The sequence below is a fragment of the Eschscholzia californica genome, unplaced genomic scaffold (genome assembly GCF_041429995.1).
Source record: "Eschscholzia californica isolate CP2 unplaced genomic scaffold, dmEscCali1.0.p SCAF_5, whole genome shotgun sequence".
Lineage (NCBI taxonomy): Eukaryota > Viridiplantae > Streptophyta > Magnoliopsida > Ranunculales > Papaveraceae > Eschscholzia > Eschscholzia californica.
Genome location: NW_028238472.1, coordinates 46,260,026 through 46,282,296, shown reverse-complemented (window position 1 = coordinate 46,282,296; position 22,271 = coordinate 46,260,026). Strand labels below are relative to the sequence as shown.

At 34.3% G+C, this 22,271-nt stretch overlaps 3 protein-coding genes across 12 annotated transcripts; 2 read left to right on the top strand and 1 right to left on the bottom strand.

Annotated features, from left to right (window-relative positions):
* The first annotated feature begins 9,011 nt into the window (after nucleotides 1-9,011).
* Nucleotides 9,012-11,282, top strand: LOC147539773 (uncharacterized). The gene is made up of 2 exons (XM_086643826.1): nucleotides 9,012-9,435; nucleotides 9,720-11,282. The coding sequence occupies exon 2, from the start codon at nucleotides 9,747-9,749 to the stop codon at nucleotides 10,992-10,994; it is 1,248 nt and encodes a 415-aa protein (XP_086499952.1). The 5' UTR covers nucleotides 9,012-9,435; nucleotides 9,720-9,746; the 3' UTR covers nucleotides 10,995-11,282.
* Nucleotides 11,283-11,804: 522 nt separating this feature from the next.
* LOC147539771 (uncharacterized) lies at nucleotides 11,805-20,256 on the bottom strand. Of its 10 annotated transcripts, XM_086643824.1 has the most exons (6): nucleotides 19,188-19,505; nucleotides 17,928-19,079; nucleotides 15,642-15,744; nucleotides 12,678-15,281; nucleotides 12,480-12,564; nucleotides 11,805-12,385 (listed from the first exon to the last, which is right to left on the bottom strand). In XM_086643824.1, the coding sequence occupies exons 4-5, from the start codon at nucleotides 15,012-15,014 to the stop codon at nucleotides 12,484-12,486; spliced, it is 2,418 nt and encodes an 805-aa protein (XP_086499950.1). In that variant the 5' UTR covers nucleotides 15,015-15,281; nucleotides 15,642-15,744; nucleotides 17,928-19,079; nucleotides 19,188-19,505; the 3' UTR covers nucleotides 11,805-12,385; nucleotides 12,480-12,483. The 10 variants fall into 10 exon arrangements, with proteins under 10 accessions (XP_086499950.1, XP_086499949.1, XP_086499941.1 ...); XM_086643823.1 differs by having other exon boundaries at nucleotides 11,805-14,616; nucleotides 15,170-15,281; nucleotides 18,153-19,079; nucleotides 19,188-19,933; XM_086643815.1 differs by having other exon boundaries at nucleotides 11,805-15,281; nucleotides 19,188-20,256.
* Nucleotides 17,195-19,702, top strand: LOC147539772 (uncharacterized). The gene is made up of 3 exons (XM_086643827.1): nucleotides 17,195-17,599; nucleotides 17,878-19,086; nucleotides 19,193-19,702. Exon 2 carries the CDS (start codon nucleotides 17,905-17,907, stop codon nucleotides 18,415-18,417), a length of 513 nt encoding a protein of 170 aa, XP_086499953.1. The 5' UTR covers nucleotides 17,195-17,599; nucleotides 17,878-17,904; the 3' UTR covers nucleotides 18,418-19,086; nucleotides 19,193-19,702.
* Nucleotides 20,257-22,271: the final 2,015 nt, after the last annotated feature.

Below are 22,271 nucleotides of genomic sequence, written 5' to 3'. Positions count from 1 at the left end.
AAAGTCAGTCACATTTAAAACTTGACAAACCCCTTTCCTACTTCTAAACTACTATGGGTAGTAATTTCACCTTCTTTGGATACTGGGTGGTCAACCAATGAGTGGCCAGAATTCATTCTTTATTACGTAGCCCTCTTCTGTTTCATACAACAAAAAGCCCTTCTAGAAGCTTGTCCGTATCCTTTAATTTTTTTAAGTTTGACTCGTCAAAATCAGTTGACTATTTTAATTTGACATGGTCAACGTTGAAAACTAGCATGTATGACCGGAGATATAATATCTCCCTTGACTTCCAAACTCATATCTTTAGCTACCCCAACAAGTGGTCTAATTTCACGCCAACAGTCTAATTAGGTTTCCTTTTACTCCCTATCTCTGACTTTCTTTTTAGGAGTATCTTGTTCTGATCAAAGAAAAAAAAAAAATAGAAATTTTATTCATCCCTCCATTTTGATTCCTCTCTCAGTTTTTCGCTGATGTGGCGACATATGAATTGAGTATGAAGCAATTGGAGAGAGAATTGTGAGAAAATATACTCCAGTGATATGTCGCCACATCAGCGGAGGGTTGGGGGTCGGAGGGACCAAAATGGAAGGATAAATATAATTTTTGAAGGAAGAAAAATCAGAGCGAAATAAATAAAAAAAAACTGAAGAAAAGATAAATCAGTTTATATTGACTGATCAAATGTCTGTACATACAATCTTCTCACCATGAGATGGTTGCGTGCGAGGTGTTTGAGGGCTAAACCCATACCATCATTTCAAATTCTAGCCTACTACTTAAGTTTCAAAATACAATGAAAAAATTGCCAAAAACACAAAGTGAAAAAGAAGCACAAACAAAGTTGTACGAGTAATTGTTCTATATATCTCTTTATTTTTGTGTTTCCTACAATCTACATGTTTCAAACACTCAATGTGACCAACATGAATTTGATCTAATTTAAAATTAAATAGGAATGACTTTTATGCAAGTCCGAATTTTTCATCAATATAATTTAAATCTAAAATAGGGCCAGCTGAAATAGGTCAAAATAAAACAAAAAACAATACGAAATCACAAATAAACTTAATAAATTCAATTGAAAGATAGGAAATACTTGAATGAATCTCGCGTCTACAAACTAAATTATATTTCATGCCAGAACATTGAAATCTTTACGACCTCAATGAGCTTTACACCTTGTTCTCAAGTTTCTTATTAGCATTATTTTATTTTCTTGCGGGTATATTTGATTTCATTTAGTAAACTACGCGTGTGTAAGTTGTAACACATGCCAACCAGACACAGACTGTTTTATCAAATGTGTAATCTCAATCTTTAGAGATAAGTTAGGAAGGTGTAATTTTAGACATTGAAAAATGTTCGAAGTTGTGTTTGGGAGGTATAATTAGCTATTGAAGAGAGTCTGAAGATAAGTTTGAGAGATATAATCTCAGTTCTTAGAGATAAATTTGGAAGATATAGTTTTAGTCATTGAAAAGGAGAATCTGTCTAAAAAAGTTACCCTTCCCTTATTTATATAGACTAGAAACATATAAACATGTTTCCGTAATTCATTCCCAAATAGTTTTATTTTCTAGTATCCTTTTATGACTTTATGTATTGAAACTGCACTACATATATTTATATAACAAAAATTGAATACAAACAACCTAGACAATAATATTTATATTAATAAAAATAATATTTTGTTTTAGACTCAATCGGCCATGACCACAATTTCAACAACTTGTCTACATTCAATAATTTACCGTCCCAAATAATGCCCAACGTGCCAAAGCTAAAAGATTTCAGCCTCACATGGAAAATCATGTAAAGGATCTATAACCTTGGGCCGGACTAAAAGAGGAGTATAGAAATATTTTAGATGGCAAATACAATTTTGTTTTTTAATATAACTTAGCAAAACAAAGGTATTTGTCGAAAATTATTACAACATTTATATATTCATTTTTTTTTTGTTTTATAGACACTATATGTGTCCTATCTTAATTTAACGAGTAATGTTAGAGAACAAGATAAACCAAATGAATTTTGAACAGAAATCTTTTGTGACTTGAAGTGATTCACGATTCAGTAAATCAAAATCACCAAAAACACGAACAACGAAAAATCACATAAGGTTTCTGTCTAAAATCTAATTGGTTTTACATGTATTCTAATTCTTTTCTTTTTTTATTTACGGTTTTGTAGTTTTAAAACTCGTTAAAATTAAGGTGGAAGATAAATTGAATCTATGGCTTGCGAATTTATTGTATCAATAGAATTAAGGTGGAAGACAAATTGAATCTATGGCTTGTGAGTCTATTGTATAAATAGATTTATTTATAATTTAGCTCTACGATCTAATCACCTTATTTGGATGGATTCACTATATAAAATCCACCCTTATGAGGGGCGTATTTAAATTCCCCCTACTTTATATAGCAGAACATAAATTTTTTTTAAAAAGTCCAAAGCCAGATATCATGTTTATTACTCTTTTGATTTTATATTTTCTTCTTGAAATGAAGTCGAAGAGTGATATTATTTGATTAAGATCGTGTGCAATAGTTGCCAGATAAAGAAATTTCATCACTCTGCACATATACAAGTGAGTAGATGGTGCATGCGCCATGCAGACACTTATTTGGGGTTTCTGGCGTGGAAAGTCACTAATTAAGCGAAAATGATCGATAATTCGAAGTGACAAATTTAGGTAAAATGAAAGTAAAATTAAAGGGAAAAACAAAATATCTATAAATAAATGAAATTAACAGACAAAAAAAATATATATATTTCAATATTTGGTGGATGTCTTACTTTCTAGCTAGAGAGAAAAGAGATATCCGTCGTCTCTTGACCAATAATGTTTGTATGATAATCGACCAATATTGTTAGTATAGATACAGAGAGTAACATAAGTTTGTTGATCATAAGTTTGTTAGTATAGATACAAGGAGTAACATAAGTTTGTAGATACAGAGACCAACTAAGCCTTGGCTTTTCGCTTAATTTTCGTAGATATTTATTAAACACATCTATTATCTTTGGGGTTTAGGGGGATTACCTAATTTTATGTTTAAAATCTTCATGCAGTATTATTCTCAAATAAGATAATACGAATGGATGATGAGTAATGAATGACAGCACTATAATCCATCAGAAAAGTTGTTATAAACAGCAATAGCCAACCAAGAAAGCTACCCCCACTAGATGCTCTTTTTAATTTAAAATTTTGTTTAATGGTTTGTTCTTAATCATTATTTTAAAGTTAGAGCCACTATAGGATGAACTTGACTTTAGACGTCCTAGTTTGAAATGTGATTAATCTGTATTAAAATTTTGATATAATCGGAAAGCATCTAGCTACTTATGTAAAAAAACACAGTCGATAGCTCCTACTCAAATATAACTATCTCAAAACTACACTCTATAGAAACTTATAGTAAATGTGCGACCGAACCAAACTCATTATTATTTATTTACCCACTTGAACTAGTAGTAGAATAAAAACTATGGAAAAGTCTCTGCCTCCACTAGTAGCATTATAGAAACTTTCATAAACTCTCACAACTCAGTAAAAATATAATTAATATTATGTAGTTTATATAGATATATAATAACTTTTTAGATAGTTGTATTATTTTTTGTTGTTTGTTCAAGGAGATTGTATTGCCTGCACACTTTTCTTTATGTTTTGGTCTTAGGTCGAAAAATAATAACGAACAAAAATATTCATTTTGGTGTTTTATTAATGATGCATAAGTCACATATTGAAACATAATTGTTTTTTTCTTTTTTTTAGTTATTGGAAATATTTTCAAGAATAAATTAATTAAGATTTTGGAACGGAAGGGGGAAATTTAACTTTGACTTATGGAAGAATTCATGATTTAGCACGTTTTTGTAGTAAAGGTCAAAAAATGACAATAGGACTCCATAGCTCCACTCAAGTTTTAGCTCAAATCTCACCTTTGAGTTCCAATCATTTTTTATGGGTTATTCCAATTTGTAATCAGCTGGAATATAAAGGCCATGTATTTGTCTACCATCTAAATTTGGTTCCCAAAGATCAGGATTTTGTGTGTCAAATTTAAAAACTAATTATTTTTTTCTTCTTTTAAAATGCTTCCCTCCATGTTTTTCTTCTCTTTCTTTTGTCGAAAAAAAGTCTCCGTCAGACGGTTAGCCATCTACCTCCGACTTTCAACTTAAATTATTTTTCTAAATCTCTTCTACTTTGGGCCCAAGACGATGATATAGTGTGTCAAATGTAACAATCATTTTTTTTCCTTTGGGCTTGCCTTCCAAAATGTTCCCTCTGAGTTATTTCTTTCGTTCCCCTCGTTGAAAAAGTCGTGGGGAAACAATTGACTATCTGCTCGCTACATTCAACTTAAATAATTTTTTTTCTCTGTATACTTTGTTCACCTCTCATTGGAAAAAATCGTTTGGATCGTGACCATCAACCGAAAAATCGTTGCGAAATGATCGCACATCTTACCATAATCTTCTTTTCGAAGGGAAGGGCAAGAGAAATATTCATGGTTTAGTGAAAGATAAGAGAAAATATTCACTGTTAGATTTGACTAACAAAATAATAGTTGGTAAAATTGACTAATGGAATAATAGTATCAAGAGTAAAACACGGATAATGAATAAATATATCGGCCAAACTGAAGTTATTTTTTTATTTCAAATAATACCAACTATTGATTTATCTAAATGACCCTTTAAACATTAATACATACAGTACTACTTTTGGTTTGAGCAACATTAATAAACACTTAACTAGTACTATAAGTGGTAAAAAATTTATTCAAAAAGAAGATCTTATTTATTAAGAGAGGCCCCAACACCATTATGCTTTTCTAACCTACCTTGTCTGTTATACCTACCGTGTTGATCTCATAAAACTTAAAGGTATATATATTTTCAATTCTTATTTACTACTTTCTATATGGATGAAACCGAAATTTATGAATAGAGATTTTTTTTTTAAATATTTAATGATTTATAGGAATTAATTAAGAGTTTTTTTTAGCAAACTTTAGGTGGAGTATGGTTCAAGAGGTTATCCAGACCACTGCCAACAACACTCCAAATCGACCTTTTATTGCGAAGGACACTATCCAAAAAATATTACATATAGAGTATTCTATTTAGGATGATGCTCATAACAAAACATTTTGTCTCAGTCTCAAGTTCAACTGACATTCTTGAAATTAATATAAGTATTTTTTTACGCGTATCATCAGAAATTGTATTGTGCCATCAGTTTATTTATTGTTGAATTCCATCAAAATTAAAAGATCATAACACCACAAAAATAGTTAAAGTAAACTGCAAATCACAAGAACGTAAAACACAAACAAAGTAAATTGTGAAGCTGACATAAAATCACGTGAGAAATGAACTTAACACATCTCAGAACAAGACTTCATCGTGCCGGAGTAAAACATAGATACATTAATAGTGATTAAAGATTTGAACTTTTTCAAGATGGGTAGGGTATTCTCAATTAATTAAATAAATTTTCATCTTCAATTATTGGAATTTTGAACAGCCCAATGGCTGCTGCAACATTTGAAAAGAAAGGATCAACTTGTGCCCTAGCTTGTCTCTTTGTTAAAGAAATGCCCAAGATTTGTTAATTACAAACTTCCAGCCTCACATAGGGCCCCTTTTCTCTCTATTTAATGCTAACAAACTTATGACATGTTTTTCTTTGTTCATTTCCTATATGGTTAGTACCACTTGCCCAATAGAAAAACAATCAACATTATCTCTCCGAGAAATAATTTTATTTTGTAAAAAACAATGCTCATGTTTTTTGTATGGTACAAATTTTTATATTTTTAGGATAGAAAATAAAAAGACATGGAGGTATATGCACTTTTACTCACTTCCATGATCAATTCTAGTGGCACATGTAGGAGTTAAATCAATGGCACCAAAAAAATATTCGCAACCATATTAAGTTAGTTATAGAGATTTTGTTTATTAAGTTGAAATGTATGCAAAGTCAGAAAATTTATCTATAAACTTTGTAAGTATATAGTTCACTTAATTAGAATTACCTAATCAAGTATCGGGAAAGAAAACTCCATCAACTTATAGTAAAGATAAAAATTTAGTACGAAATTCTACACTTGATCAGGTATAGTTGATCCACCAAATTTAACTGTAACCGGGAAAGGCGAGTCCCTCCTTTCGGGTACCAAAGTATTTAACTTATCCATTTTTGGGAGCCCAAATCAAACAAAGTATTAGGGCAAGTCCAATGTGGGGCTCGGGCTCCCAATTTTGGGAGCCCTTGATTTTTAGGAGCCCTGGGGTTTTTTTCAATTCCAACGTCGGGCTCCTAACAGGGGCTCCCAAATCAAAATTATGCACGTGTGTAATGTACGTGTGCGGACTTTTAATTTCAATTTTCAACTATAAATTATTAATTTTAAATATAAAATTGAAATTTAATATTATGTTAGAGAGAGAGAAGGAATTTTGAAAATATAAAAAAAATTAAAAAAAGAAAAAATTAGAGAAATGATTGGAAAAACAAATTTAAAACAATTTATATTTTTTGAAAAAAAAATTAGTTTAAAAAAAAAATTAAAAAAATTAAAAAGAAGTGGGGCAAATATGGCCGTTGGGAGACCCCCAACGGCCATATTTGGGGCTGGGAGCCCCCCAGCCCGGGCTCCCATTTGGGAGCCAGGGAGCATGGGGCTCCCAGCCCCACCGGGAGCCCAGCCCCGGGGCTCCCGGGTTGGAGCATGTGGGCTGGGGCTCCCAAATTTTGAATTTGGGAGCCCCAGCCCCCCCCCCCCCCCCCCCCCCACATTGGAGTTGCTCTAAGGTCATGGTCTATTCCGTTGTGGATTTCCCCAAAAGCCTAACAATGTTTTTTTTTTTGTTGAAAGAAAGTCTAACAATGTTGATAAGGTAAAAGTCAAGTATGAGATTTTGAGAAACAAACAAAATTGTTGAGCAAATATGGTCCATGTTTGACCTCGTCTAGTTATTGGGCCAGGCTTGGGGGTAGTTGGGCTCTTCCCCTACATAAGCAAAGGGAATATATAAAGGCACCTTGGTTATCTCAAAACCAACACCATCACCTAAATCCAAATTTTAGACCTCTATTCTTTTTACAAACATTTTTCCCTTTTAAAAGGAAGAAAAAAAAGGGTTGAAGCTGAATCTAAAGGTAAGAAGAAAATAGAGAGACATCGAGAGATAGAGGCGTTTAACCGTTCTTAATTCAAAAACCCTAGAGTTCTGTCTTTCTTCTAACTAGGGTATATCCCGTGCCCTAGGGCACGGACACTTATATCAATCAAATGTTACAAAATTTATTTTATATTTTACTGAGAGAGAGAGATTTTTGTTAGTTATTATTTTTTTGTTTCTTTTCTCTTAAATTAGTTAATATTTTATTGAGAGAAAGAGATTTTAATTTCTTTCTTTAACCCTTGAAATTTATTTTGTTTCTTTTTTTCTTAAATTAGTTATTTTATTTCTAAGAAGGAAATGATTATTGTTTTTTAAATAGGTAACTTTATTTCTACGAAGGACTATATTATAAATTTTGAGAAGGACTTCTAGACAATATGCATAATTAAAAAAAGATGTTTGTCCCAGTCATCGTTTTCCCTTCTGTTTTATATAATAGATCTTCAATTTATTCCTTTTAAAACAACTTCTTTTGGAGGGTATGTTTATCAAAAAGTTGGTTCAAACTCTTCAGAGTGAGTAGAGAAGTTAAGAGGGGTTTGGTTGGGGCTAGTAAAACCGCGGTGTCCTTATAGTTTTACATTGAGTTATCTACCTAAGTTAGCTTGTCCATGGGAAAAATATTTTACGTACAATACGAAAATCAATGGTGTGTAAATTTGACAGGAGTTCAGTTGGCAGTCGCGGAGAGTAGTGATTGATTTGTGATATCTGTATTGATCAGTCCATTGATAAGTCAAAAGTTTCTTAATGAATGTTACTAAACATGAGGTAAGGATTCTATACGGAAAATTGCCATTTTTGTTTTGTTGAAAATTGCTATTTATTTTGATTTTCTTTTCTTATTTTCTCTCGTAAGTCTGTTGATCATAATCGACACATTCTTTTTTGTTGAAATGATAATCAACACACTTGATTCCACTAATCAAACTTATGGGTAGATGTAGATTTTTTTGGGAAGCCGATAGAATTGCTTCCGCTCATGGGTTGAAATTTGAAAAAGAGCCAAACTTTATTTTGATCAAATATAAGGGTGATACTGAAATTTCATGAAAAAATATGACCCACAAACCAAATAAAACAAATTTATTTATTAATTAATCATAGACCTTGTTAACTAATTCTGTATTTTAAATATGTTCTTCTAGAAACTAGACTATTTTAAATTTACAATCTTACACTTCCATATCAAGGAAAACTTGTTTGAACACATTAATTCATTTTTCAAATATTATTCCCTGCAAGTTACGCAATAAAATTGCAACTTTTCCTTTTCGTTTCGAGATTAGATCGCTTTTCATGACGTGGTATTTCATTTAGAAAATAACTTGACATCGATTGACCAACGACTTTGATTTTTCCCTTTTTATTTTAACATCTTTTGTGTTCTTAGCCATCAATGAGAAATTAAAATTCTTCACGTAGAACTAAATTAAAATACTCGAAAATCGTCTCGGACTCATTTTCATCTAGCACATGCTCCATTTGGCTCATAAAAACAAATTCTAGTTTAGGGTGTTGATGAGAAGTGAAGGACCTAATATGGTGGTTGGTGTATTTATAAGGGCGGGTCTATAGGCGCCCCTTCTGTTTTATTTCAATCTTCGGCCTCTTTTCCCAATTCAAATCGATTTGAAATACTCATTATAGCCGTTGCCTTCCGCCATTTGACGGTTACTTTCACTTCCAATTTGAATGAACGGTGGATATTTAGTCGATCAAACGGTCAGGATATTTTACCACAATTTCTCTCTTCATTATATATTTCGATCTTTCCCACTTTCTATTTTAGGGCATTTTCTTTCTACTCACTTCTTCTCTCTCTCTGTCTGAAACTAATCACAAAACCCATTCAAGAACATCTGAAAAACCCCTTTTCTGTTTCAATCGTTGATTTAGGGTTTTATTATTTCATCTTATCAAGAATTGTTGAATCGATTGATTTAGGGTTTCAACATTTCATCTTATAAAGAATTCTTGAATCGATTGATTTAGGGTTTCAACATTTCATCTTATAAGGAATTCTTGAATCGATTGATTTAGGGTTTCAACATTCCATCTTATCAGGAATTCTTGAATCGATTAATCCATTCACTGAAGATTAATCTGTTCTTGTCGTTCTTATTTGGGGGAACGAGTGGTTTAGCAATCAGAGACAATAATCAAGAACAAGTTTCTACTTTCCTTCCTTTGCTATTTCTCATCTAAACACAGGTATTGCTTTCTCTCTTGAAAACCCTATATCCCAATCATTCTTCTTTCTTGTTTCCAATTTCAAGTTTTTGTTCTGGGATTTTAGGGTTTAAGGGTTTTAGTATATCTTCTCGTCTGATACTTTACATAGTATACTTTTTAGGGTTTCTTGTGAATGTATTTGGTGTGTTTCTGTGAGGGGTTTAGTTGAATTGTTGGGATTAACTATCTTTAGGTTCAACATTATTAGAAATATCAAATCTTACTAAGAAATCTGTATTTCTTGATAATATTTCTGTGCACAGTTAAAAATCAACCCTTGAAAATAAAATATGGGGAAGAAGAAGATTGAGATTGCAAAGATCAATGATAAGGAAAAGAGAAAGGTGACGTTTACTAAGAGACGGCAAGGGTTGTTCAAGAAGGCAGCCGATACTTGTTTAGAATGTGGTGGAGAAATTGCGGTGATTGCTTTCTCCGAGGCTGGTAATGTCTTCTCCTTCAGTAATACCTCAGTCGATTCTGTTATCGATCATTACATGGATGGAGTTGAAGTAGAAGAAGAAGAGAAAGAGGAGAGACATGCTCAGAAGAAGAGGAAGTTAACTGATGATGCTGGGTTTTGGTGGGAACATATTGATCCAAGCAAACTTGATTATGAGAGATTATCGTACCTGCGAAATGTATTGATGGGTTTGAAGGATAATGTCAGGAAAAGGCTTGAGGAACTTACCTCGTCATCTTCACATATGGTAGCCGCCACTCCTGCTCCATTATTATCCTCTTCATTTATGGCAGCCAAACCTGTTGAATATTCTGCTACCCTCGCTGCTTCTACTAGTTTCGATATTCCTACTGCTTCTACTAGTTTTGACATTCCTGCTGCTTCTACTACTTTCAATGTTCCTGCTTCTTCTTCTAGCACAAGTGCTACTGATTTCACTGCTAACAAAATGGAAGAAGAAGATCATTTGCTGTCCTTAACAGAAGAAGATCATTCGCTGTTCTTAACAGAAGAAGACTTTTCATTTTTAGCGAATGAAGCCGAATCCAGTACCCCTGTTGCTTCTACTGATATTGCTTCTACTGACATTGCTTCTACATGTTTTGATATTCCTGCTGCTTCTTCTGCCACAAATGCTACTTCTTTCACTGCTATTGAAATGGGAGAAGAAGAAGATCATTCGCCATTCTTTACAGAAGAAGACTTTTCATTTTTAGCGAATGAAGCCGAATCCAGTACCCCTGTTGCTTCTACTGACATTGCTTCTACATGTTTTGATATTCCTGCTGCTTCTTCTGCCAAAAATGCTACTTCTTTCACTGCTATCGAAATGGGAGAAGAAGAAGATCATTCGTTGTTCTTAACAGAAGAAGACTTTTCATTTTTAGCGAATGAAGATGGGTTTCCACTTATAACAGAGAGAGATAATTTTTTGTTCTTAGAGGAGGAAAATGATTTTCGTTGGCCATTGAAAGATGATGTATCTGATATCGATAACATTTTCAACGAAGCAGATGAAGAGGGGCAACAACTAGCTTCATTACTATGTGATATTCAAAGACAACTTCATGAATGAGATTGACCAACATTATTCATTGTTCTGTAACCAATTGTTCATTCCTCTCTGATATTCTATCACCACTTGCTAAAGAGGATTGTTATTTTTTGGGGTTGTTACAATTTTTTTTGTTAATATAGTTGTTGTCTTCAACCCCTCAGTTGAATTTGTTAATTGTTAGTGCCATTTTTTGTAGTTATAGACCTTCTGGTTAGTGTAATTCATTGAAGCAATTCTCATTCATGTCGATTCGATTATCAGTTTCTTATCTTAATAGGAGTTCTCTTTTTTTTTGTTGTTTAATTTCATTCTTCTGTTTTTGTGTGTATATTTTTGTTAATATAGTTCACTTCAACCTTCAATTTGATTTTTTTATTTGTTTAGTGTTATTCACCATCGATATCCTGTTGATTGATACTCTTATAGTACCACTTCAACCAGACCTCAGACTAGTTCAAGTCCGAGAGTATGCTTTTACTTTCTCGGACTCACAAGTGGAATTCTAACATAGTACTAAACTTTCTTAACTAGTTTATATTAGCATTTTCTTAAATCACCGGATTGTTAGAATTTGCTATAAATAATCTTGGGAAGTTCCAACTCGGTTTTGAAGGAAAGTTAGCTCTAACATGGTATCGTAGCTAGTGATGAAGAGGGATTAAGAATGTGCCAGGACTTGATAATTTGGGGAGAGAGAGCGCCGAGTGACTCTAGCCTGGGCGTTTGGGGAGGAATTATCATTATCCCACATTGTCTAGCGTTTTTGTGAAGCAGCTAAATCTTGGAGAATCCACAAAAACAAAAAAAAAAGATACCAAAACAACAAAATTAACAATCATGATCTTATTATTTTCGAACTCTGATCATACAAGATACACATGTATAACTTCTATCTAGAATTCAGGAACCGACAAGGTTAATATGATTTTCACAAATTTCATCCTCTAGTCGACATTAGGATTCACAACGACTATGGCAGAAAACATCTTAAACGGTTTTAGACTCCGATAAAAGAAGCTTATAGTTCCATATGTTCATCCTCTGCTTAAGCTCATGGTAGCTCCATCTCTGCTGAATATACACCACGCTTGCACACAGAATCAGAACCATCGGAACGGAAACCATATCAGGTTTGGAGATGAACCGGGCTGGAATTATACGCCCGTCGTTAGGAGAGTAAGGATCCAAGATAGGATCTCTTATGTTGTCATAGACATAGATTAGAACTCTCAATATAGTAAAACCAATGTAATAAGATTTACACAAAGATTTACCTTCGATCTTCCATATAAAATTTCCGATAATTTGAGGAAGCAAAAAGAAGTATTGTAGTGATACAACGAAGTTCTCAGTTTCCACCATCCAAGTCGACCTACGGGTAGTGTTCATTCTTGAAGGTTTAAATCCTTCTGGCTCAAGCAACATTTGAGTGATGTTCATTCCGCGGAATATATGTGCAGTTATAAAGCCAAAGATAAGCAAAAACACGGTGATAACGAAAACCTTCTTATCGTTGAGGGGTTTTGCAGCGCCTGGAGTCATGAGAGACATTATTTGGATTCGAGATCTTCGAACCTCCATGGAAAGCCTTACAGTGAATAAAAGCGCAGTAGGATAGAGGATCTCAGCAATGAGATATATAGCTCCCAAGATTGGGATGCTTTCAAGAACATAGGACGTGCCTTTATAAAATTCTGATACCTTCAACTTGAACAAGATCCCATCATTAGCCGCCAAGAGCGGAAGGATATATCCGAAAACTTGAATACCAAGCATAGTAAGAGATATATATGGAGCAATATCATCTTTATTTCTGATATGTGATAGCTGCCTTCTTGTCAAGAAAATCATAGCCACGAGCAATAAAACTCTAAGAATTCCTTCGAAAGCAAAGCGAAATGATACGTCTTGCCCATGATTTGCGTATGTAATCATAAGTGTTTGGAGGTTGATTTGGCTAAAATGGAGTGGGTCACCTTTATTCCTTTGGCTGGTGATTGATATTTTCACTGTCGGGTTTATTAACCAACGTGCAGTTTTGGGTGGGTACTGGACTTTTGCTTCGATCAAACAATCTCGTCCATCTTCAAGGTTTGTGCTCTTGAACATGATCCCCGGCGAGTTACGTACGTCCCTGCAGCCAACTAAATGCATCTCGCCAAGAATAGGGTCATACAAACCTTCCAAAGACAACAAAGAGATATTCCCATATGGCTTTTCAGTAAAATGAAGTATCGCTGAGATATTGAATAGCTGATATTCTGTAAAGTTAGCTTGAGCGTTGGACGGATCCTTTCTAAGAAGAGATACATATATGTCGTATGCAAGAGGCCCAAATAAAGGGCCTAATGAAATAACTGCAAACTCGATCCGAGTCCTCAGTGGCTGCCCCCCTGGTAATGGGTCTGGCACTGCATAGACACGAAAAGCTAGTTCCGTCGAGAGCCCATCAAGAAGCCATAAGTCTCCTCCATTTTCTGGTTTTGGGTAGCTTAGAAATGATTTTCTTAAAGAAGTTACGAACTTGGCAGACTGACTTTTCTCTACAAAATTTCTTGCTTGATCTATTTTCGAGTACTTGTATGTCAAATGAGAGAAGATATACTTATAGTTTGGGAAGAAATCATTATACCTCAAAATTCTTTCAAACGCTAGAGTTGAAGTAGTCTCATTTACTATAGTTGATAAGCTCCCAGATAACAAACTCTGATTTGTAATGGAGAATTGATGAGGAAAGTATAAGCATACCTGTGAATCACATCGACTAGATCCTGAACCAACAGGAGATAAGCAACCAATCAAGCAGAGTTCACTACTTGAGAACTTCCATACACCTTCAGCCGAAAGCGTCCGGCCAGGACCAGTCCTTGCTTCCTCAATTTCCTTCCTCGCAGAGGAAGGAAGTAGCCGAAATACAATACCCACCCTAGCATTACTGACACCGCTTTCCTCTGCTTCTTCCTCACATTTCACATTCTGCATAATGAGTGTAACATTGTCAAAGTTTCTGCTCGCGGACCAAATCTCAGACCCGAAGATAGAATGAGGCCACTTACTACAATCTTTGTCGCTACATTTCCAATTGGGTATAATGTTTAATACTTCATTAAATGTCCACATCTGTAAGCTACGACAAAACAATGAAGCGGATGAAAACTTGATACCATCATTGGTTGAACGATGATGATCTGGGTATGCGGTGTAACCTTTGGTCATGAATTGATATTCGGAGTATTTGCCTAATTGTGAAGATATTTGAACATTATCAAAGTAGCCAAGATTTGATTCTTCTCTTAGACTCTTTAGTTCTCCATGAATTACTCTTGTTCTGAAAGTAAAGATCCGTGGGTAACGAAGAACGAGCAAAATTTGATCTTCTTGCAAGAGAGGAGGCCTGTTTTTGTAGTTTGAGATATATTCCTTCACTGTTTTCTGAGGATCAATGACTCCTTTATAAGAAGGCAATGCACTGGTATTTCCTAACAAACATAAAAGGCGTTCACCTCCGTTTTTCTCCGACTCAACATAAACACCTTCGAAGGAGATTCCAAGATTCGATTGTCCCGATCTCATGTAAAAATCTTGATAATGATCATAACGAACCTTTTCATCTTTTGTTATACCTATGGATAATACACCACTGAGTACAATCATGGTTTTGGTACTCCGAATTGGATCAACATTATTTACTTCGAAAGAAACTAACTTATATGGAGACAGAACAGAGGAAGAACTATTTTGGGGGATATCAGTATCATAAAATGGCATCAATGGTGATCCACCATTATCTTGCTCCCAATCTCCATCGAAGAAAGAAAGCTCATTTTTTAGTTTATAACCTCTATTATCATATGGTTTCAACTCTGAAGCTGAAGATATAACAGACTCACAATGTTTTTCTATCTCCACAAAGCGATTATAACTTTGGGATTGATAAGGAACATCTACATGATTCCCAAAATCTTGGAATGAAGCGGTAAAGCGAAAACTGAACAACCCACATAAAACCCAGAGATGTATTGCCAGATTGATATTCATGGCTTGGGTATTCAAATTAAATGCCCTTTGCAGATTCCGACACTATCGACAAGATAGGTTATGAACTCAGATAGCTTAACTATTGATTCCAAACAATCAATGACTACCCAGAAAAGAATATGTTCAGAAAAAAGGAACTGTGGAAGTGCACCAACCTTTTACAAGAATGGATTGTTCTTCCCTTTTTTTCCTTTCTCTAAATTTTTCGTAACCAGCTGATGTGATTCTGATTTTCCTTGTACTTTATACAAGAACATGATCCACTACCTACAAGAAAAATACAACTTTTAATTTTGGTCAAAATCTTTAAATTAATATATATTAATAATCGAACTTGTTTATTGAGCTAATCAACTACCAGAGCACTTCAATTTAACAATTCAAACATCAAATTTTGTGATTAAAATATAATTAGTTGACACTATTTTATTCGACCAAGTGTTAGGATCCCAACACATTTAAAATTCTAAATGTCTGTATAGGACATCAAAGGTTGAAACCTCTTCCCCAAGTTTCAATCCAAGAAGCTAGTCTTACTTCCCTAGTACACAGAGAAAAATAAAATATATATACATATTTCAAATCATATAGTTCAAGTTACAAAAAAAAAACCTTTAACTGCAATACCTGGAATAGTTCATAATTGACTCTTGAAGATTTCATCAAGCAACTCCGATGCTATTTCTTCGTTTCAGCATTTCAAAATGTATATCCATTTCCATCATATGACCTGAAATAATTGAATTCCAATAAACCAATTTATATGCGGACATTATATCGAAGATTTGAAGGGCGAATTGTAAATACTTTAAAACAAAAATGCTGGTACCAAAATCAAAACATGAGGATGTGAATTCTATAACTAATAACTACTAATCTCATGTCTAGAATTTCATGCTTAGGTCTCGCTATTGTGTTTTTTTAACAAGAGAAAAATTAGTATATTGATGAAAAAGATCATGTGTGAGACGGTTATATGAATCGTTAGGCTACTAAGTTAGTTGACACTGTCACAAACATAGCTCCCCTGCGAATGAAGAAGCCCTCTATTATCATATGGTTTCAACTATGAAGCTGAAGATATAACAGACTCACAGTGTTTTTCTATCTCCACAAAGTGGTTATTACCCTGGGGTTGATTAGGAACATTTATATGATTCCCCAAATCTTGGAACGAAGCAGTGAAGCGAAAACCGAAGCATAGAATGAACAACGAAGAAAAAACACGGAGATGTAATGCTAGATTAATTAGTATTCATAGTTTGGGTATTCAAATTAGAACAACTAGAAATGAGCAAATCAAGTGCTCAATTTATATCTTAAAGACATCTCCAAATACTAAGAAACATAATAAGGGTCAAATTCTGAAGTATATTCTATACTATAGACACCATAAAGCCTAGAGAATGAACTTATATAGCTTCATTGTCTGATTTACGGAGAACCAATGACTACCCGGTCCGAGAAAAGAATGTGACCTTGCTAACTAATTCTGTATTTTAAATAATGTTCTAGAAACTTGACAATTTTAAATTTACAAACTCACACTTCCATATCAAGGAAAACTTGTTTGAACACATTAATTTTAAATTTCAAATATTATTCCCTACAAGTTAAGCAACAAAATTGCAACTTTTCTTTTTCATTTCGAGGTTAGATCGCTTTTCATGATGTGGTAATTTCATTTAGAAAATAAATTGACATAGATTGACCACCAACTTCAATTTTTATTTTAACATCTTTTGTGTTCTTAGTCATGGATGAAAAATTAAAATTCTTTGCATAGAACTAAAATTAGAATGTTCGAAAATTGTCTCGGATTCATTTCCATCTTGGGCATGCTCGATTTGGCTCATACAAACAAATTCTAGTTTTGATTCACTTGTTGGAGTAAGTTTTAAGGTTGTTGACAAGGAGAAGGGAAGGATCTTATATGGTAGTTGGTGTATTTATAAGGGCGGGTCTATAGGCGCTCCTTCTGTTTATTTCATTCTTCGGCCTCTTCTCCCAATTCAAATCCATTCGAAATACTCAATATAGCCGTTGCATTCCACCATTTAACGGTTACTTTCACTTCCAATTTGAATGAACGGTGGATATTTAGTCGATCTAACGGTCAGGATATTTTACCACAATTTCTCTCTTCATTATATATTTCGATCTTTCCCACTTTCTATTTTAGGGCATTTTCTTTCTACTCACTTCTTCTCTCTCTCTGTCTGAAACTAATCACAAAACTCATTCAAGAACATCTGAAAAACCCCTTTTTTTGTTTCAATCGTTCTTTTCTTTGTTACCCATTCTTGAATCGATTGATTTAGGCTTTTATTATTTCATCTTATTAGGAATTGTTGAATCGATTGATTTAGGGTTTCAGCATTTCATCTTAGGAATTCTTGAATCAATTGATTTAGGGTTTCAGCATTTCATCTTATCAGGAATTCTTGAATCGATTAATCCATTCACTGAAGATTAATCTGTTCTTGTCGTTCTTATTTGGGGGAACGAGTGGTTTAGCAATCAGAGACAATAATCAAGAACAAGTTTCTACTTTCCCTCCTTTGCTATTTCTCATCTAAACACAGGTATTCTTATTATCTCTTGAAAACCCTATATCCCCCATCATTCTTCTTTCTTGTTTCCAGTTTCTAGTTTTTGTTCTGGGATTTTAGGGTTTTAGTATATCTTCTCATCCTGATGCTTTACATAGTATACTTTTAGGGTTTTTTGTGACTGTATTTGGTGTATTTCTTTGAGGGGTTTAGTTTAATTGTTGGGATTAACTATCTTTAGATTCAACATTACTAGAAATATCAAATCTTACTAAGAAATCTGTATTTCTTGATAATATTTCTGTGCATAGTGAAAAATCAACCCTTGAAAGTAAAATATGGGGAAGAGGAAGATTAATACCTCAGTTGATTCTGTTTTCGATCATTACATCAATGGAGTTGAAGTAGAAGAAGAAGAAGAGAAAGAGGAGAGACATGCTCAGAAGAAGAGGAAGTTAACTGATGATGCTGGGGTTTGGTGGGAACATATTGATCCAAGCAAACTTGATTACGAAAGATTATCGTACCTGCGAAATGTAGTGATGGGTTTGAAGCATAATATCAGGAAAAGGCTTGAGGAACTTACCTCGTCATCTTCGCATATGACAGCCGCCACTCCTGCTCCATTATTATCCTCTTCGTTTATGGCAGCCAAACCTGTTGAATATTCTGCTACCCCCGCTGCCTCTACTAGTTTCGATATTCCTGCTGCTTCTATTAGTTTCGATACTTCTGCTGCTTCTACTAGTTTCGGTGTTCCTGCTTCTACCAAAGACAGCGTCATGAATGAGATTGACCAATATTATTCATTGTTTTGTAATATTCAGAGACTATTTCATGAAGGAGGTTGACCGACATTGTTCATTGTTCTGTACTAGTCATACACTATTCCTGCTTCCCCCCATCGACCAAATCTCGGATCCAAAAACAGAATAAGCCCACTTGCTGCAATCTTCATCTTTGTCGCTACATCTCCAGTTGGGTGTAATGTTTAGTACCTCATGAGATGTCCAACTCTGTAGGTTATGACAAAACATTGAAGCAGAAGAGAACTTAACACCGCCTTCCATTGAATGATGATATTTTGTAAGCTTTGGTCATGAATTGATATTCGGTGTGTGAACCCAACTGTGAAGATATTTGAACATTATCGTTGATTCTTCTCTAAGACTTATTAGTTCTGCACGAATTGCTCTTGTTTTGAAAGTAAAGATCCGAGGGGTAACAGAGAACTAGTAAAATTTGATCTTCCTGGTAGAGATGAGTTGTGCTTTTATAGTTTGAAATGTACTCCTTTGCGGTTTTCCGAGGATCAGTGACTCCTTTATAAGAAGGCAATGCAGAAGTATTCCCTATCAAACACAAAAGACGTTCGCCTCTGTTTTTCTCAGATTCAACATAGACCCCTTCGAAGGAGATTCTAAGGTTCGACTGTCCTGAGGTTATGTAAAAATCATGATAATGATCATATCGAAGTTTTTGCTCTCTTGTTATACCTATTGATAGTACACCACTGAGTAGTATCATTGTTTTTTTTTTGAATTGGTAAGCGTGTGCCTCGAACCCTTGACCTTTAAGTTGGAAGACTTACCTCTTACCACTTGAGCCAAGGGTTGTTGGCAGTAGTATCATTGTTTTCGTACTTCGAATTGGATCCACATTATTGACTTCAAAAGAAACCAATTTATATCGAGACAGAGTAGAGGAAGAACTATTTTGGGGCATCTCAGTATCATCAAATGGCATCAATGGTGATCCACCATTATTTTGCTCCCAATCTCCATCAAAGAAAGAAAGCTCATTTTTCAATCTGTAACCTCTATTATCATATGGTTCAACTCTGAAGCTGAAGATATAACAGACTCACAGTGTTTCTCTATCTCCACAAAGCGATTATTGCCCTGGGGTTGATTAGGAACATTTATATGATTCCCCAAATCTTGGAACGAAGCAGTGAAGCGAAAACCGAAGCATAAAATGAACAACGAAGAAAAAACACGGAAATGTAATGCTAGATTAATTAGTGTTCATAGTTTGGGTATTCAAATTAAATGCTATTTGTCCATGTTCAATAAATACTTTTTTGAACTCCTTCCCTTCAAAAGTTGATAATGATCTCTTAAACATTTTATCAAACACTTTATGTGCTTGTTCAAAGGTCTAATATTTCAAATGGACAACCATTGCCATCACATAACCAGATACATTCAATCAAGGAATTCCAACAAACCAAATTCCTTATAGACATGCAATCAAAGATTTCATTGGTAGTTTTTAAAGACCCAAACTTTTCAATAATTTATATTAAAAATGTTGGTTTCTAAATAATTTTTTTTTGAGGAGTTGTATATGTAATAAGCATTTTTCTCAAAAAAAAAATATGCCCGCAATATTCAATCTTTAAAACTTAAAAAAAACCCGCATTATCCTTGCATGATCAATATTGCAGTTTGAAGCCTTTTATTTTTTTAACAAAACCACTTACTTGAAATCTAAATTTTCAACTCCATATACACCAAAATCAATCATAACATTAATACCGTAGTTGATATCTAAACGTGATTCTCTCTTTACTCTAAAATTCATACTCGAGATGCATTAACGACAGTTGGAATGGAATAAGGAGGTCGAAATAGCAAGTCAATTACAGGAAAATGAGTCTAAACAACAAATCTCTATCAATGGAGTATAGAGTAAAATAATATTTTTCTCCGTTATGCTGTTATATCTAACATTTTTTTTTGGAAAAAAGAGTCCAAAGTGCAATCCTAAAAAAAGAAGGTCCAACAAGTCAATTATAGGAAAAAGTGTCCAAATAACAAATCTCCTCATCTGAAAGATATAAATTTTGAAAACAAACTATTCGAGATATAGGTTTAGGTAGGGCAGATTGGAGACAATTTTTGGTGGGATTTCTTGTACAATTGAGGAATTAATGCTACAAAAAGTTCAAGACCAAAAAGTGGTGCTGCATATACAGCTCGTTAGGGAAGCCACTGAGTTGGGCTTATCGGTTCACAGAGTCCGTTTGGTTTGGTTTGTGCGAAAATATTTGAGTGTGAAAAAGGAAACTCAAAATACACCTAAAAATAGTGTCAAGGTCCCTTTTCACTTGGCTTAGGTCAGTTTAGTATTATTAAATTGGATGTTATAGTCTTATACACACATTCACCCCAACTTTGGCTAGATTTCCGCAGTTCCACCAAATTACACTCTTACCTCTCCACCACCACCATTACTTTTTCCTCTTTTTCTCTCTCTGATGTTGAGGGTTCGACAGTTGATTACCAACTCCTGAAGGACTCGCCTGTAACAAACTACCGAAACCTTCAACCGAGGGTCTCAGTTTTAATTTGACAAATTTGTGGAAGATCAGCTCATATTGTTTATTATTGTCATCATAGTGACAATCAAGATTATCCATCAACAACCACGTCACTCAATCTTTTGTAGCTTATCAATCAAGCGGTTTCAATATGACCCCAAATTTTACGTCGTGGGCACAAAACACATGAGCAATGATGCCTTCACCATGGTTACGAGAGGTCAAGTGGTCAATAATGATCAAGTGTCTAAGTAGTGTGTTTTGTAGCTACCCAAGTCCCTCATTTCCAAGTCAACCGCCATTAAAACCAAAATCTAGGAAACTCCATTACAAAATCATAAACATGATTTTTTTTTTTTTTTTGGAAGAAATAGAATAGTTTCATTGATTAAAAAAGCTTACAGAAGTTAGATGAGAAGACTAACTTCACAAAACACAAACAACAATGTGACTAAAGAAGATTACAAATGGCTCAAAGCCTAATTAACGCATCCCAGTTTATAATTAGGTTCGAGAAGTTCAATTGCTTTCTCCATGGTTGGTTGATGTTCCAATAGAAAATGGAAGCTTTTGTTTGGGCAATAATTTCCTCGACTGTAGCTTCTTTCACATACAAATCATCCATCATCCTCTTGTTTCTTTCAATCCATATATTCCATATGATTGCAGCTGGAATGCATAACATCAAGGAACTTTTTCTATCTATTCTTTGGTTTCCAATCTTTGATTAGTTGGATGATATCCAAATGACATAAACCATTCCATTCTTGTAGTAGTAATTCTTTCCAAACTTCAGAGGCAAAAGAACAGCAGCAAAAGCAAATGGTTTGATGATTCTTCATCTCTTTTACACATAGAGCATCTATTGGGATTGTAGGATCCTTGCTTGGTGAGTCTATCATTAGTGGGCAAAGATTTGTGCAGGACTGACCAAATGAGGAAAGATACTTTAGATGGTATTATCTTGTTCCAGAAATATGTCGGAAAGTAATCGCCAATTGCACTAGATTGTTCCTCGAGGATTCTGTAAAGTAAATTAACAGAGAAACCTTTATTGGAAGGAGACCAATTTCTTGAATCATGAGGGGCTGCAAGATTGCTTGTAGCCATAGTTGCTGCAGAGAGAAGCTATGTTAGCTCCTTCATTTCAGAGTTTCTAATGGGTCTAGAAAGGTGGAGATTCCATCTATCTTCTCTGAAGTCACCTCTCATACATTCTTGAACGGAGGCATATTTTTTTTCGAAACTTTCCAAATCGAATGAAATTTGGAGAAGAAAGTACCTGACTTAGTCCAGTTCTCATGCCAGAAATCAGAGTGGTTGCCTTCTTATAATGACATAGGGGTTCCAGGCACGCCGGCCAATTTAACAAAAAAACAA